Source organism: Xylona heveae (assembly GCF_001619985.1).
Source record: "Xylona heveae TC161 unplaced genomic scaffold L228scaffold_2, whole genome shotgun sequence".
Lineage (NCBI taxonomy): Eukaryota > Fungi > Ascomycota > Xylonomycetes > Xylonales > Xylonaceae > Xylona > Xylona heveae.
In genome coordinates, this window is record NW_017264194.1 from 2,517,428 (window position 1) to 2,530,181 (window position 12,754).

General features: G+C 49.0%; 4 protein-coding genes across 4 annotated transcripts; 3 read left to right on the forward strand and 1 right to left on the reverse strand.

The window, feature by feature from the left end:
* The first annotated feature begins 36 nt into the window (after nt 1-36).
* L228DRAFT_244511 (methionyl-tRNA formyltransferase family protein) lies at nt 37-1,835 on the forward strand. The gene is made up of 4 exons (XM_018331941.1): nt 37-381; nt 447-517; nt 577-704; nt 770-1,835. The coding sequence occupies exons 1-4, from the start codon at nt 105-107 to the stop codon at nt 1,473-1,475; spliced, it is 1,182 nt and encodes a 393-aa protein (XP_018191183.1). The 5' UTR covers nt 37-104; the 3' UTR covers nt 1,476-1,835.
* Nucleotides 1,646-2,534, reverse strand: L228DRAFT_80199 (hypothetical protein). The gene is made up of 3 exons (XM_018336872.1): nt 2,420-2,534; nt 2,129-2,285; nt 1,646-2,074 (listed from the first exon to the last, which is right to left on the reverse strand). Coding segments are annotated over exons 1-3 (414 nt in total). The 5' UTR covers nt 2,421-2,534; the 3' UTR covers nt 1,646-1,818.
* Nucleotides 2,535-3,582: 1,048 nt separating this feature from the next.
* Nucleotides 3,583-5,134, forward strand: L228DRAFT_244514 (DUF689-domain-containing protein). The gene is made up of 2 exons (XM_018331942.1): nt 3,583-4,453; nt 4,515-5,134. The coding sequence occupies exons 1-2, from the start codon at nt 3,772-3,774 to the stop codon at nt 4,820-4,822; spliced, it is 990 nt and encodes a 329-aa protein (XP_018191185.1). The 5' UTR covers nt 3,583-3,771; the 3' UTR covers nt 4,823-5,134.
* Nucleotides 5,135-5,276: 142 nt separating this feature from the next.
* Nucleotides 5,277-9,965, forward strand: L228DRAFT_244515 (hypothetical protein). Its single transcript, XM_018331943.1, has 4 exons — nt 5,277-5,713; nt 5,789-5,858; nt 5,911-9,264; nt 9,329-9,965. The coding sequence occupies exons 1-4, from the start codon at nt 5,399-5,401 to the stop codon at nt 9,709-9,711; spliced, it is 4,122 nt and encodes a 1,373-aa protein (XP_018191186.1). The 5' UTR covers nt 5,277-5,398; the 3' UTR covers nt 9,712-9,965.
* Nucleotides 9,966-12,754: the final 2,789 nt, after the last annotated feature.

Here is a 12,754-nt window from a genome sequence, read left to right on the forward strand (position 1 = left end):
ACGCGATCCGGAGCCCCAGACGAGCGGAATTCGAGACAGCGACTCCGCAGCTTCCACGGTAGAGCTCACCGTAATTCAATGTCACAAAAACAGATTCTCCACCCATGAAGCTATTACTTAGGGGGCCTGGGGTTTTGCGCCCGGCCCTAGTCCCGCATTATGTAAATTGTATTTCGAAATTCCCCCCACAGCGAAGACTTCTTGCATCAAAAGCTTGCGACCCTTTAAGAATCCTTTTCTGTGGCTCCGAAGATTTCAGCATCGCGTCGTTACGTGCTCTTCACAAAGAACATCTTGAGGGGAAAAGCGGCATTGCATCGATTGATGTGGTTTGTCGGCCAGGAAAATGGGGAGGGAGAGGAAATAAGTTATTTCGCGAAGGTGAGTCTGTCCAAGGTGATGAACCTCAGTGTTGTCCACGCTGACTTTATGCATTGCTTGCCCAGTGCCCATCAAAGCTGTCGCGGGACAGCTGGGACTCAGAGTTCATGAGATAGATACGTTCACAGGGTGGAATGTAAGACCTATCAACCTAATTGAAGATCTATACGACAGGCGAACTGAGATAAATGAAAGCCGCCTACACCACACGGACAACCTGTGAACCTTGTAATTGCCGTGTCGTTCGGACTATTCGTTCCACCGCGTATACTCAGAGGAGCGAAGTATGGCGGTCTCAACGTCCACCCGTCCTTTCTGCCAGAGTAAGTCTTGCTTATAGAAATCACAGCCCATTGCATCTTGGATCAGAGGTAATAGAATATTGTAGATTCCGAGGCGCTGCGCCTATCCACCACACTCTCCTTGCCGGTTGCAATACGACAGGTGTGACTTTGCAGACTTTGGACTTTGGAAAATTTGACCATGGCAAGATTCTTGCTCAGACACCCTACCCTGGCATCGATATCCCAAACCCTGAAACGTGTAAAGTGCAGCAGCTTATGGAAATTGTGGCGCCGAAAGGCGCTGAGATGCTAGTCCAGGGCATTCGCGACCGAGTGTTCGTGCCGCCTATAGAAGAAGCTGGCTGGAATCACTCAGGCGCGGAAGGAGGCCCATTCAAAATGGCACCGAAGATTACGCCGGCGGATAGACATATTGATTGGGCGTCTTGGTCAGCGAAAGAGATTATGCGGCGAGCGCACGTCATTGGACCCCTGTGGAGCAAAGCCGCTATTTTATCAGGCAATAACACAACCTGGAAAAGACTCATTTTTGAGGATATCCGAGAATGTTCAGAACTCGAACCTAGGCCTGAGTCTCCCGGTCTACCATTCCTTGGTGGCCCCGAGCCGGGGTCGAGGTTACTCGTGGGGACATGTGATGGCAAACTTCTTAGCATTGGAAAAGTCAAGATGGAAGGTACAGTCTTGATGGATGGTGTCGCTGCCGTAACCCGTGCAGGGCTGCTGGACATTTCTGCACACGCCGACGGCTCAGAAGAGCTGGCAAGCTTCCGTACTCCGCTCGTTTGATCGGATTTTACGCTGTTGATAGAATGTCATTGTTCTGGGTAAGAAAAGAAGACCAGCTGAACCATTTCATATAAGAGTACCGTCATTGACAGGCAGCATTGACCGCATTTTTGAACACACATTGTCAAGTTTTGTTTTATGGTAATAGAGTCCCAGATTAAATCATAATTGTTGAAAGAAAATCCGAAATACAAGTGTTGGCCAGATCAACACCCAGTATTGCATAGCCAGTTTCATGCGAGCTCTGTTAGCCGATGGTCGGCACTACGGCTCACGACTGCAGGAATGACAATGATATGGCTAAGGAAACGCCGTCCACCTGCAGCGCCGTAAGAATCCAATGTCAAACATTCTTCGCCTCGTGCTCCTCTTCGATACTACCCCCACTAGAGCTTGCACCACTCTCCTCTTTTTCGAGGTCGGCTACGTCCTCGGGTCTGGCTCCGTGGAGTTCCTCCTCAAATACAGGCTCTTGATCGACAGTCTCAAATTTAGTCTTGAAGTCTTTGAGGGTGTGGGCGTGAGAATTGCTATTGGACCGACGACGTGGATTGTTCATATTGTATGCATAGTCTTCAACCTCTTCGCCATCGCGACCCCTATCGCATGATTGTCAGCATATGTGTTGAAATTGAGGACAAAATATGCCATACCAGTTGCCCTTCCCGCCACCATCTTTCTTGGTCTTCTTTGGATCAGTGTCAACAAAGCCAGACTTGGCAAAGTACCGAGGAAGACGCTCCTCGGGTGCAGCGGACCCATCCGCCAGAGCGGCGTGGTCTCTATCGTTGAGTTTGTGGGAACGCGTCACTATGAAAACATGATTGTTAGTTGGCTGTAATGAGGGAGTGCCAATGTCGTCATTCCCGTGGTACCCATCGCGATGGCGAAGGGGCAAAGAAAGGGAGGTGAGGAGAGATTAATCAGAGATTGAAGCGACTCACTATTTGTGTTTTGGTGATGAAAATGGTTATGAGGAAAGCGTGGATTTGATTGCTCTTATAGTTGTGGAGGATGTAGCTGAGAGGAGGTTAGCAAGGAATCAAGTCAGCTCATTGCTCGTGTGACCTCAGTGGTGGAGCTGCAAAAGAGGGATGCTGTCAAGCGACAATCCGGGCCACTTGAGTTTCAGGGACTTCCCATGGGCAGGCAATACGCAATCTGTTCAAAGCAATCGTCTCACGTAACACTATAGCAGAGGTGTTTCAATTACCTTTGACAATTGACTTATCTACAGCCTGGGCTCGATGGGACCAAGAAGTGGATTCTCATTAGGAGAGCAGAAGGTTTAAGGGGAGATAGATCTGGACGGCGAGGGACCAGATGTTCGTCCCGCTCCCATTCAGGGTGGGGTAGGCCAGGACATCAAAGGCCTGAACCGAAACTCAATTCATCATTGAGCACGTTTCCCCGTGTTTCTTTACAATGCCTTCGGTAGCTGTTTGACACCCATATTCAATGTTTGACTCACTTGGCATCAATTGGTTCAAATTGCATTGAACAAATACCGACACACTCAAAGCATCCCGTAATAGCCATAAGGTGTTGATTAGAGATGAAGTCCAGGCTCTTCTGTAGCTATCTCCGGGTGTCTGTGGCCAAGCCCCACATCATAAACGGTTATCCCCCACAATACCTTAGTGAGTGGTCTGGCGATACAGAGGACCTGCATGTACCCACACTGTTTAGCCCGCAACTGTGCGGTTTGTACAGTACCCACACTTGGCCGCGGCAGAGAATGGGCACGTGAGCTGCCATCTTCACCGCTCGAGACAAAAACCTCCATTGCTCTTCTGCCATCGGCCATGGGAAGATTGAACGGGCTAAATGTTATCTATACTTCGTATGTCCGGTGAAAAGCAAAGGGATGTATCTGTCTAATCTTTTGCGCGTCCGTGGTGTGACGTAGCCTGATCACGTTGAAAAGGAGACTTAGGAGACTTCCGATATACCTTCAGTGTTTGCTTGATTAGCTAAGCATTGGGTTTTTCCCCGGAGTTGCAGATGGAAGTTTTTCCGTCGTGCTCCGCTAAGCCCATTTGGGCTCTCCAGTTTTTATCGGCACTCGCCAACTCGTGATTCGTCAACCAATCGATGTCTGCTTATCAATTCGACACCGACAGCGGCGCTCCTTCCAAGTTGTTCGCTCCGGAGGGGTTCAGCAAATTTCGATCATTATACATTATTGGTTTCTCCAACTCCCATCGACTTTCTCCCAAACATCACATATCATTGCTCCTGGTTAGAAATAGTCTGAATTACATCCCAATAGCATTTCGACAGATTTTTACAAAGGATGGCACCCTCTGTCATGCTGGACACCTCGGACGACTTCAAGCCCTGGGCCAGCTCTCAGCGCACCCTGTTGCTTTGCCCTCCCTCGCTCTCATCCCACCCGGAGGCACTGAACAATGTTCTCGAGTCTCACGATCGTTCCGTTACCGACATACAGATGCTGGACCGCCTCTCGCTTGGTCTTGTGGCTCTTCCCGAATCGACATACGACGTCATCCTGATTCTCTCGGATGCCGACGGCTCACGAGGTGAGAGCCAAAGACTGCTAGGCCGAGATGTCTTGAGTAAGGTTGTTCGAGCTTTGAAGCCAAATGGCAAACTTCACAGTCAGGATGGTGGCTTTGCTGCAAATGAGGGACAGGAGAGAACTGAGGCCATTCTGGCCGGTCTACTTGTTGACCCTAGCGGCAGTTTGGTGAAACCTGGATACAGCAACAACGAGGCCGTTCCTTTAAGGTTTGGAAAGAAGAAGACGAGCACCCCGGCTCAGGCTCCCTTGTCACCCAACAGCAAACGCAAGGCTGAGTCACAGCAGCCTAGCAAGCTGGCTGGCGTCGGCTTCGTGGATTTCAGCGATGATTTTGACAAACCTGTTATCGAGGGCGAGGACGACTATGATGATGAGTTGATTGACGAGGATACTCTTTTGGATGAAGAAGACCTTGCTAGGCCCATTGTTCAACGTGAGTCCACATTGTATTCACCCGGCGCTTTGCATTCAGATTAACTTATACGACATAATAGCCCCCGAATGTCGACCCCGAGCTGGTAAGCGCCGCCGAGCCTGCAAAGACTGCACTTGCGGTCTGAAGGATAAGCTAGACGCCGAAGACGCGGCGAAGCGTTCGCAGGCAGACACGGCGTTGAACACCATGAAGTTGGATACGGATGATTTGGCTGAAGTGGACTTCACTGTCCAGGGCAAGGTTGGTAGCTGTGGTAATTGTGCCCTTGGAGACGCCTTCCGCTGCGACGGATGTCCGTACATTGGGCTACCTGCCTTCAAGCCTGGTGAGGAAGTCCGCTTGGTGAACAACGAGGTGCAATTATAATGGACTGCATGGGTTGGCGTTGAGGGGTTGGTTTCAATTATACCTGAGATTCGGTCTTCGCTCGGGTTCCATTTTATTTGCATGGCGATGCAATTGTTGAATGCCCTGGTGGCTATGGAAACTTTCTGCTTGAGTGATGCTTGATGACGTACATTGAAACTCACGATATGCGCATTTCAATAGATGAATGGTAACAAAAGTCTCACATCGTAATGCTCTACGACAAAGTCATCTTTTGAAGACCAATGAAAAATATGGCATTTTCTCATTAGAAAGCTCGATCTGTAACATGTTGTATTTTTTGTCCATGCCAAAATCTAATTCTATGAGGACGTTTTGGGGACTTTAGTGGAACGTCTCGTCGGGCTAAAGCGAGGCGTCGCGAAACGGGACGTTACCGAAGTCCATCACGTTCGTTGGTTCCCTCTTTCGCTAGCTAGAGCTTCGACAAAATCAACAAACGGCTCTCTTTTTGGCCTCCTCATCCATTGGGATATCGTTTGTCAGATGACCCGACAGTTCGCATTTCTCTATAACTTTTGCGAAGTGCGCTTTTGAAGCGCCTCAACTCTCATCATGTTCTCCCCAGAGGCTTCATTTCATGCGTCTAGTATCCCGACGCGCAATCCCCGGAGGCGTCAGAGAACTCATTCCGAAGAACCTGGAAGCGCCTCACAACGCAGTAAGAAACGACAACGGAGTGCGCTTGCGCAAGAATCTTTCATTCCTCCGCCAGATTTGGATATCGACGGAAATGAAAACGAGGAGGAGACCGTGTTCAACGGCGATTCCATCTACTCTGAAGTAGACTCAGGGTTCCAAGGGCTTGCTCTCAAGGATAAATCAAAGTCAAGTAAGAGGAAAGGAAAAGGAGACGGTAGTATTGTTCTTGTATGCTTTCCTACCTACAAAATTCATTCCAAAAAAGAGTCATTGATGTACATGCTAACGCAATCCTTTTGCTAGTCAAAAAACGACACCTACGTTGTTAGTCAACTTCCCAGTTTACCAGATTCTATACGATCGAACAAAAAGGGTATGGTATAGCCTTTCAGATACGCACAAATCTCACGCTCACCTTTTTCTAGAACGTTTCCATGGCGGGATATCCAGCCTCGCCGGCTTTGCCCTCGCATTTACACACACCCACGCCTTGGTCTGGTCGTATAACTCAACTCAGCCAATTCCCAACAAGTCATTTTCATTCAAACTCCAAGAACAACCCGTACACTCGTCTGACCCGCTGCCAATTGGATGCCTTACTCCACGCACTACTTCTTCCGCAGAACCGGGCTTGTTGGTAGTGCTGCCATCAACAGGCAGAATCACTTACTGGGCCTCACTCTCTGATGCGGCGACGGTCGATGTTATGCGCCAGCGACACCTTGGTGTCGCTGGGTCTGTTGGCAGCATGCTATCTGGGGAATTCGCCGTGAACATAGTGGATGCTGAACCCTCAGGGTTTTTGCTAACATTTAGTTCCGGACGTTTTGCTCATCTACGTGTAAGGGATCCTCAGGGGCGGCCTGGCATATTTGTACAGTTTCTTCGCCACAGCGGTGGCAGCGGTGGCTTTTTGGGAGGTTTGAAAAACGTCTTTGGCGGCGGGGCTTGGCGAAAAAATATCGCCGGAGTCAAAGCGGGCAAGTCTCATGTGCGGGGCCAACGTGATATCATTGTCGGCGCTTCAAATGGCTCATTCCAGATCTGGGATACCAATTGGTCCGGACGTGACACGCTACGTCAAGATTTCGATGCCAAACCTGAGATTGCGGCAGGGATAGCAGGAACTGGGGCTATCACGCAAGTGGAGGGCGAGACTTCACTTGAAGTTCTCGACTTTCATCTTCTTTCCAGCGAAGATACCAGCATGGACAGCAACACTCAAGACGCAGATATCGAGCTTAGGCTTCTCGCCTTGGTGGCATTTGTTTCGGGTGGATCTTGGAGCTACGCGTTGGTTGAGCTCACTCTGGAGGAAGAGGCGCCTGTCGTTAGAGGTGTGCAGCATATTAGGTACTACAAGGCGCCGGCCAAGCAGCGAGGTTATCAGACAAATGCGCGCCTTCATTTACCAGCCCCAGGTCATGTCGCCTTCATTGTCTTCGATGACGCTGTGGTGATTGCCTCTGTGAGAAAATTGGAGGAAAGTCCTTCAACGCAGCTTCTCGCGGACACGCAAGGCATTCAAGATCCGTTCGAAGACGTCATTGAGTTCCGTAAAGGCACAGAATTTCAAGTGGTTGGAACTGGAGTTGAAGATGCCCAGGATAAATCCAAAGCGACATCTGACCCTGGTCGACCCCTCTTGAAGCACCCGGGATGTCTTCTACTCGTTAGAGGCTTTGGCGTCGTCAGGGTGTCTGTTTTTGAGAATAACGATCAGACAGCTGCCATTGACTCTTCGAGATTGACGGTAAAGAGCAAGATCGAGCAAGCAGTATTCTACGGAACAGTTTCAAATAACTTACTCAACTTCTCTGCACGACGGGAAATCCAGTTCACTGCCGAAGAGGTTGAGCAAGCAGCATTGCAAATCAGCAACGAGATTTTAACATCCACCTCCGAATTTATTCCTTTATTGACACCCTCTCTCGACCATCAACTGAAAGTCCGAGCAAGTGCGCTGAAGCATCTTGCAATCCATCTTAAAGAAAATTATCCTCCAATCAGTCGAGTTGGAAGATGGCAGATGATGTGGGATGCGGAGAAGTTGATGGCTGCGAGGGCAGTCTGGCGATCATATGACGCGGTTCTGCGAGGAGAGTGGGCAAAAGAGAAACATTTGATTCCGGAACTTGTCATCATGCTTTCGGAAAAGTTCAAGACGGAACCTGTTCCCGAGCTCGGGGAATTAGATGCTGTGAGGCAATGGTTTATCCGAGATGTTTCACGAATGGAGTTCTTTGTGCCGTGGGCTTGCCAGACTGTGCTTGAACTTTACAAGGAAGGCGTTCAAGACCCTCGAGTTGTCACCCGACTTGCTAGTGAAGCTAATGATATCTCTCTCGGGGCATTAGAGACAGCATTTAGATTTAGGTCCGAAAATATGTCTCTCTACGGCCTTGAACATGAGAATTTGGAAAATGGCATTCTGCGAAACGGCTACGAGAACCTTCCTGAGTTCTGGACATCGACCCAGCCGGTATCCAAGAGTACGAAGGATCTAACTGACTTATCTCGGCAAATGGCGACGGACCACTGGAAGAAGCCTTCTCAGCCCGGTGATCCCGACCCGAGAATCATCAAGAAGTTGGCAGATGACAATCCTCGTCAGGTTCAAATTTCCTGCCAGACTTATCAAGAGTATTATCGGTGGTTATTTTCCCGGGGTGATGAATACCATGTCAACGGAGCAGAGCACGTACGGGAAGCTCATTTGAGAGTCCGAAGGGTTCAGATGACTTCGCTATTAGACATTGACAAGGTGCACGAAGCTCTTGCGCTGGCTGAGAAGTATCGCGATATGATTGCGCTTGTTGAAATCGTAGCCAAGGAAGTCAACCATTTGGGAATCGAGACCCAGAGACCTGAACTCAGTGCGGAGAGGCGTGCTGAGGCGCAGGAGCGACTGGAAGCTTTACAGGACCGTATCGAATCCTACTTTAGAGATTTTGGTGACGAGTGGGCACATGCTCTATACTCCCGTCATATTGAACAGGGGAGGCTTTTTGGACTGCTCGATGACAATGCTGATTATCAGCCGTATCTGACGAGATTCCTCCGGTCGAATCCTCAATATGCGAAGCTGAGCTGGATTAATGATGTATGCGGCGAAAATTCGTATTTGCACGCTGCGAACACTCTACTTGCGCTTGGCCAGCATCAAGAGACCAATGTTTGGAGCAAGAAGGTTGAGCTGAGTCTCGGAAAGCTCGCAGTTGCAGCTGTCCGAGAGCAGCGGCGTCAACCAACCACGAGGAGAAGCGAAGGCGAACTGGTTACGGTGCACAGTGAGTTGGCCATGATTGATATTCAGGAGAAGCTCTTCCGGCACCTGGCTTCTAGCATCAAAGATTCCCTGGATGAAAAAGCGGCGGTCCAATTGGCGATGGAAAAGTATGGCCAAGAAGTAACGAAGGACAATCCCGCAATGCACCAAATGCTCGAAATGGGTTTAGAGGCCCTCATCGAGCGCGAGTCAATGAGCCCTGATCAGCTCATTGATACTCTGACTCTGATCGACTCGAAATTCGACAGCGATAATCAAGATGATCTCAATGGCTCGCAATTTTATCTGGCTTTGCGAGTCCTTGATCTCTGTGGACTTGAGTATGGGAGGACTCGGCGAGATCTCACGGAAAAAATCATCTGGAGACGATGCTTCGTGAGGGACAATTGGAACGAGTTGAATGACACGAGCCTGAAGGGAGACCAAGCTGTTGAGGATGCTACGCATGCTACGGCACTGTTTAAAACACTGAAGGAGGGCTTCCGGAACGGTATGGTCCCTCATTGTGTGCGAAGCGGTTTACTGATAACTAACTTTTGATCTACGTGAAACAGACCTCTGGAATGCTTCTTCTAGCATGCGCATTCTTTCTCCCCAGCAAGTCAAAGGTGCAGGTTGCTCCCCAAATGAGCTCAGTCACCGATTTGGTACGAATTCGGAAGACCTTCGAGAACCCGTGGCCAAGGGCATGCAGATTGAGGACGAGTTGCTAGAAAAGTACGTATCCAAAGGCCGGCTCGATCACTGGTTCGAGGGTATCAAGGACGCCGCCAAGAAGAGCCTCGAAGACGATCGTGACACTGCGGCTGAATCAACTCAACTCTGGGACGAGATCTCGTCGAAGATCGAGGCGGGGATACCACCTGAGGAGGACGAGCAGATGGATATGGATGAGGACGCCGAAATGGACGATGAAGGCGACGTGTCCATGGGATGAATAGAGGGACTAAAAAAAAAGGGGCACTGACGGCCGCCCAGCGCCACGTTCGATAACGCCTGCAACGATTTTACCTTGCACATTCTTTAATACATTCAGCATCTCAATTTTGACGGCGTTGACGGCTGTTTGCTTTGCCTGCGACTAGGCATTTCTTTTTTCGACTACCGATATTGATTTGGGCGCTCCCAATGTACCTGTATCATACAAAACAGTAAAACCGAATCTACCTGAGCACTTAGAATCTAATTACGATCTCTATCTACTACTAAATATGGGTTAGACAACGAATGGATTTCACGACTGAAAAGAAAAATTAGACAATCTGCCCAATGGACATGCAGTATTTGAGACTACTATTGTGAAATGATATCCAACAGGGATAGAGTTGGCGCCACGTCGCACAAGCAGGGGCATGCATGCATTTATAGCAGTTGATGTTAAGTTACTGATATCTCTAGCGGATGATCCGGTGGCTTGTTTGGCTGTCTGTTGATGATACAAATCCCAGGGGCATGCATTGTGCATTTTCGCCTCCGATGCAGCTGGTGCAGATACAGTGGAGATTCCCTGGTCAAATTTCTATCCAGAAGCGAAATCCAGTAGTTTTGGATAGAGTAGAACGGTTGGGTAGGTACAGCTGGCTGAAAAGTGATACCTCGGATGCGGAGCTTATCTGATGATAGGCGTTGACGTGTAAAATACGTGCATAAGGATGCTATAACTACCAGTTGGCAGACCTACGATGGATGAGTGCTTTCAGAATACGTACTACTGTCTCAACGGTCTTTTCTCGCTTCAACCGTTTCAGGTACGAGTACAGCACGAGTAAGTTACGTAGAGCATTTATCAGCAGCATATCAGCGCCATTCGATGAAGAACGTGTCCGATAACGGGATGCAGTTCACTATTCGAATTTCTCCACTGAGTTGACGGGTTACTGTAGGATGATGATCGTCCTATCAACTTAGACCGCCGCAGTAAGCGTGCATGTGTAAATTCAATACTTGCATACATGGGAATGCTTAGCATTATTGAATGATTATCGGAGAAAAACAGCCCAAGAATAGTAAGAAGGAAAAAATAAATTCAATCATAAATTAAAAATAAAATTAATCAAATACAAAAAAAAGAATCGTCAAATCAACGCCGTATATTTTGGCATTTGCATGTCCAATAGTATTCCGTAGTCAATTGCTTTACACCGCCACGACACAGTGGAGATTCCAGACAACCAGCCGGCCAGCGCTTCGGGGGCGATTGGCGTTCTGGACCAGCAACAGCCGAATGGATCATGGCGAGCCGCTTCGGCGGGGAGCGATAACGCAAAACCTCTGAGCAAATGAGAAGCGGCAGAAGTAAAAAGAAGAATGAAAATTGAGCAACGAGAAAAGATCTGACGATAGTAGTCAATCAATGTGAGGTCGAGATTCTCCGAGCGCGCGTGATGCCGCCACTACCACCTCAGTCGGCCACCCCCTCCCCTTGATTTTGAGGGATCTTGCCTGACCGCCTTGTCCTACCATCTCCAAGAAGGTCAAAGAGTCCCATAGACCAAAAGCATTTTCATAGGCGGAACATGTAGAGCTAGGGTCCCAAACCCCCCGTTCTTCACTGCTAGCCCTGCTCAGGGTCTGACGCCTTGTCCGACACTGTCTTTCGCCGGGTGGCACCGTTGGGCGTCTACTTGAAGAAGCGTATTATCTTTTGGCGTCGCACAGAGAAACTTTTGGTCAGAAGCCCCTTGGGGCCGTCAGGTACCCGCTACAATCAAATCAAAGGGCTTTCCCCTTTCCCCGTGGCTACTTGTGCGGTAGTTTTCAAAGTACCGGGGAAGAAGAGCCCCTGCGCCATGCAGTTGTAGCTCACAGTAGCTTCACCGCCGCCTCCCGCACCTGGCTTGTGTACCTGTACCGTCCCTTGCACTCTTTTTTGGTTGACCCTGGCGGTACCTGAATCTTTTCCACATCTCCTTCTTCTACGCCAAATGCCTCCGAGCAAGAACGTACGGAGTAGTCAAAATACACAGCAGACTTAGTCAAATTCCTCCGATGGAACTTCCAGCACAGCATTCCTACGATCATTGGGATCTCGATTGGTATCGCTTACCATGCCTTTGGGACGAGAAGCCATACTGTCTTTTCGAACATTTTCATATTTTCATATTTTCATATTTTGTTTTCCTATGTGGTTAGACACTTTTTGAAGCTCGGGCCTTGGGCTCGTATCCCGGTCAGGCGTCTGCCCTTTCTCACCCTCTTTTGGAACACATTTACTATGCCATACCCGATTGAAGATAGAAGTGATGAGCTTTCTCAATGAGAGAGCCATTCGCCTACTGAGCATAGCATACCGGATGCTCCAGCGACCAAGAGGAATTTGAAGCGTGAGGGCTCTCATCGACAAATCTCCATCTTCCTCCTCCTCACCTCTAAGTAAATGCTCGCTGCCTATTTCTTGCCGCCTTCCTTTTTCTACTCGATGTTTTCTCCCGGTGACTGTCCCTCCGGATCACAAAATACCAATGGCTGCCTCATGTTGACTCTAGCTATACGGCCCCATGACAAAAGGGCTCTTGAACCATGTTTGTGAAGATTACTGTGGCGACACCAGAGTCACAGATGCCTTGGGAGGGCGGGGAAGTATAGGAGATTTCTCCGAGACTTTACACCAGTAGAAGACGAAGAGGCGGCCAGTTTTCAGATCCAGGTGATTCATGTCTGATTTGGCTCGAGCCACTGGCGGCCGCCACCGCGCGGATCGCAGAATTGGCTTGGCCGGGGATCCTCGACCAGCTATCTCCTACGAAGTTCATGTGTTACCAATCTCAAAGAATATCAATAGTATGAGAAGCGGTGTTTCGAGCTCAGACGCGATACCCCTTCATGAGCATTGCGATTTGGCAGACGCATTCATTATTAGGGGACTCGAACTACATTTTGAAATTAAGTTTTATCTAGTGTATTTGATGCCTTTCTATGTTTGGATCTCTTAAAGGAATTCCACAAGACAAGATCGACATTGATCATCGGTTTTGGTTCAT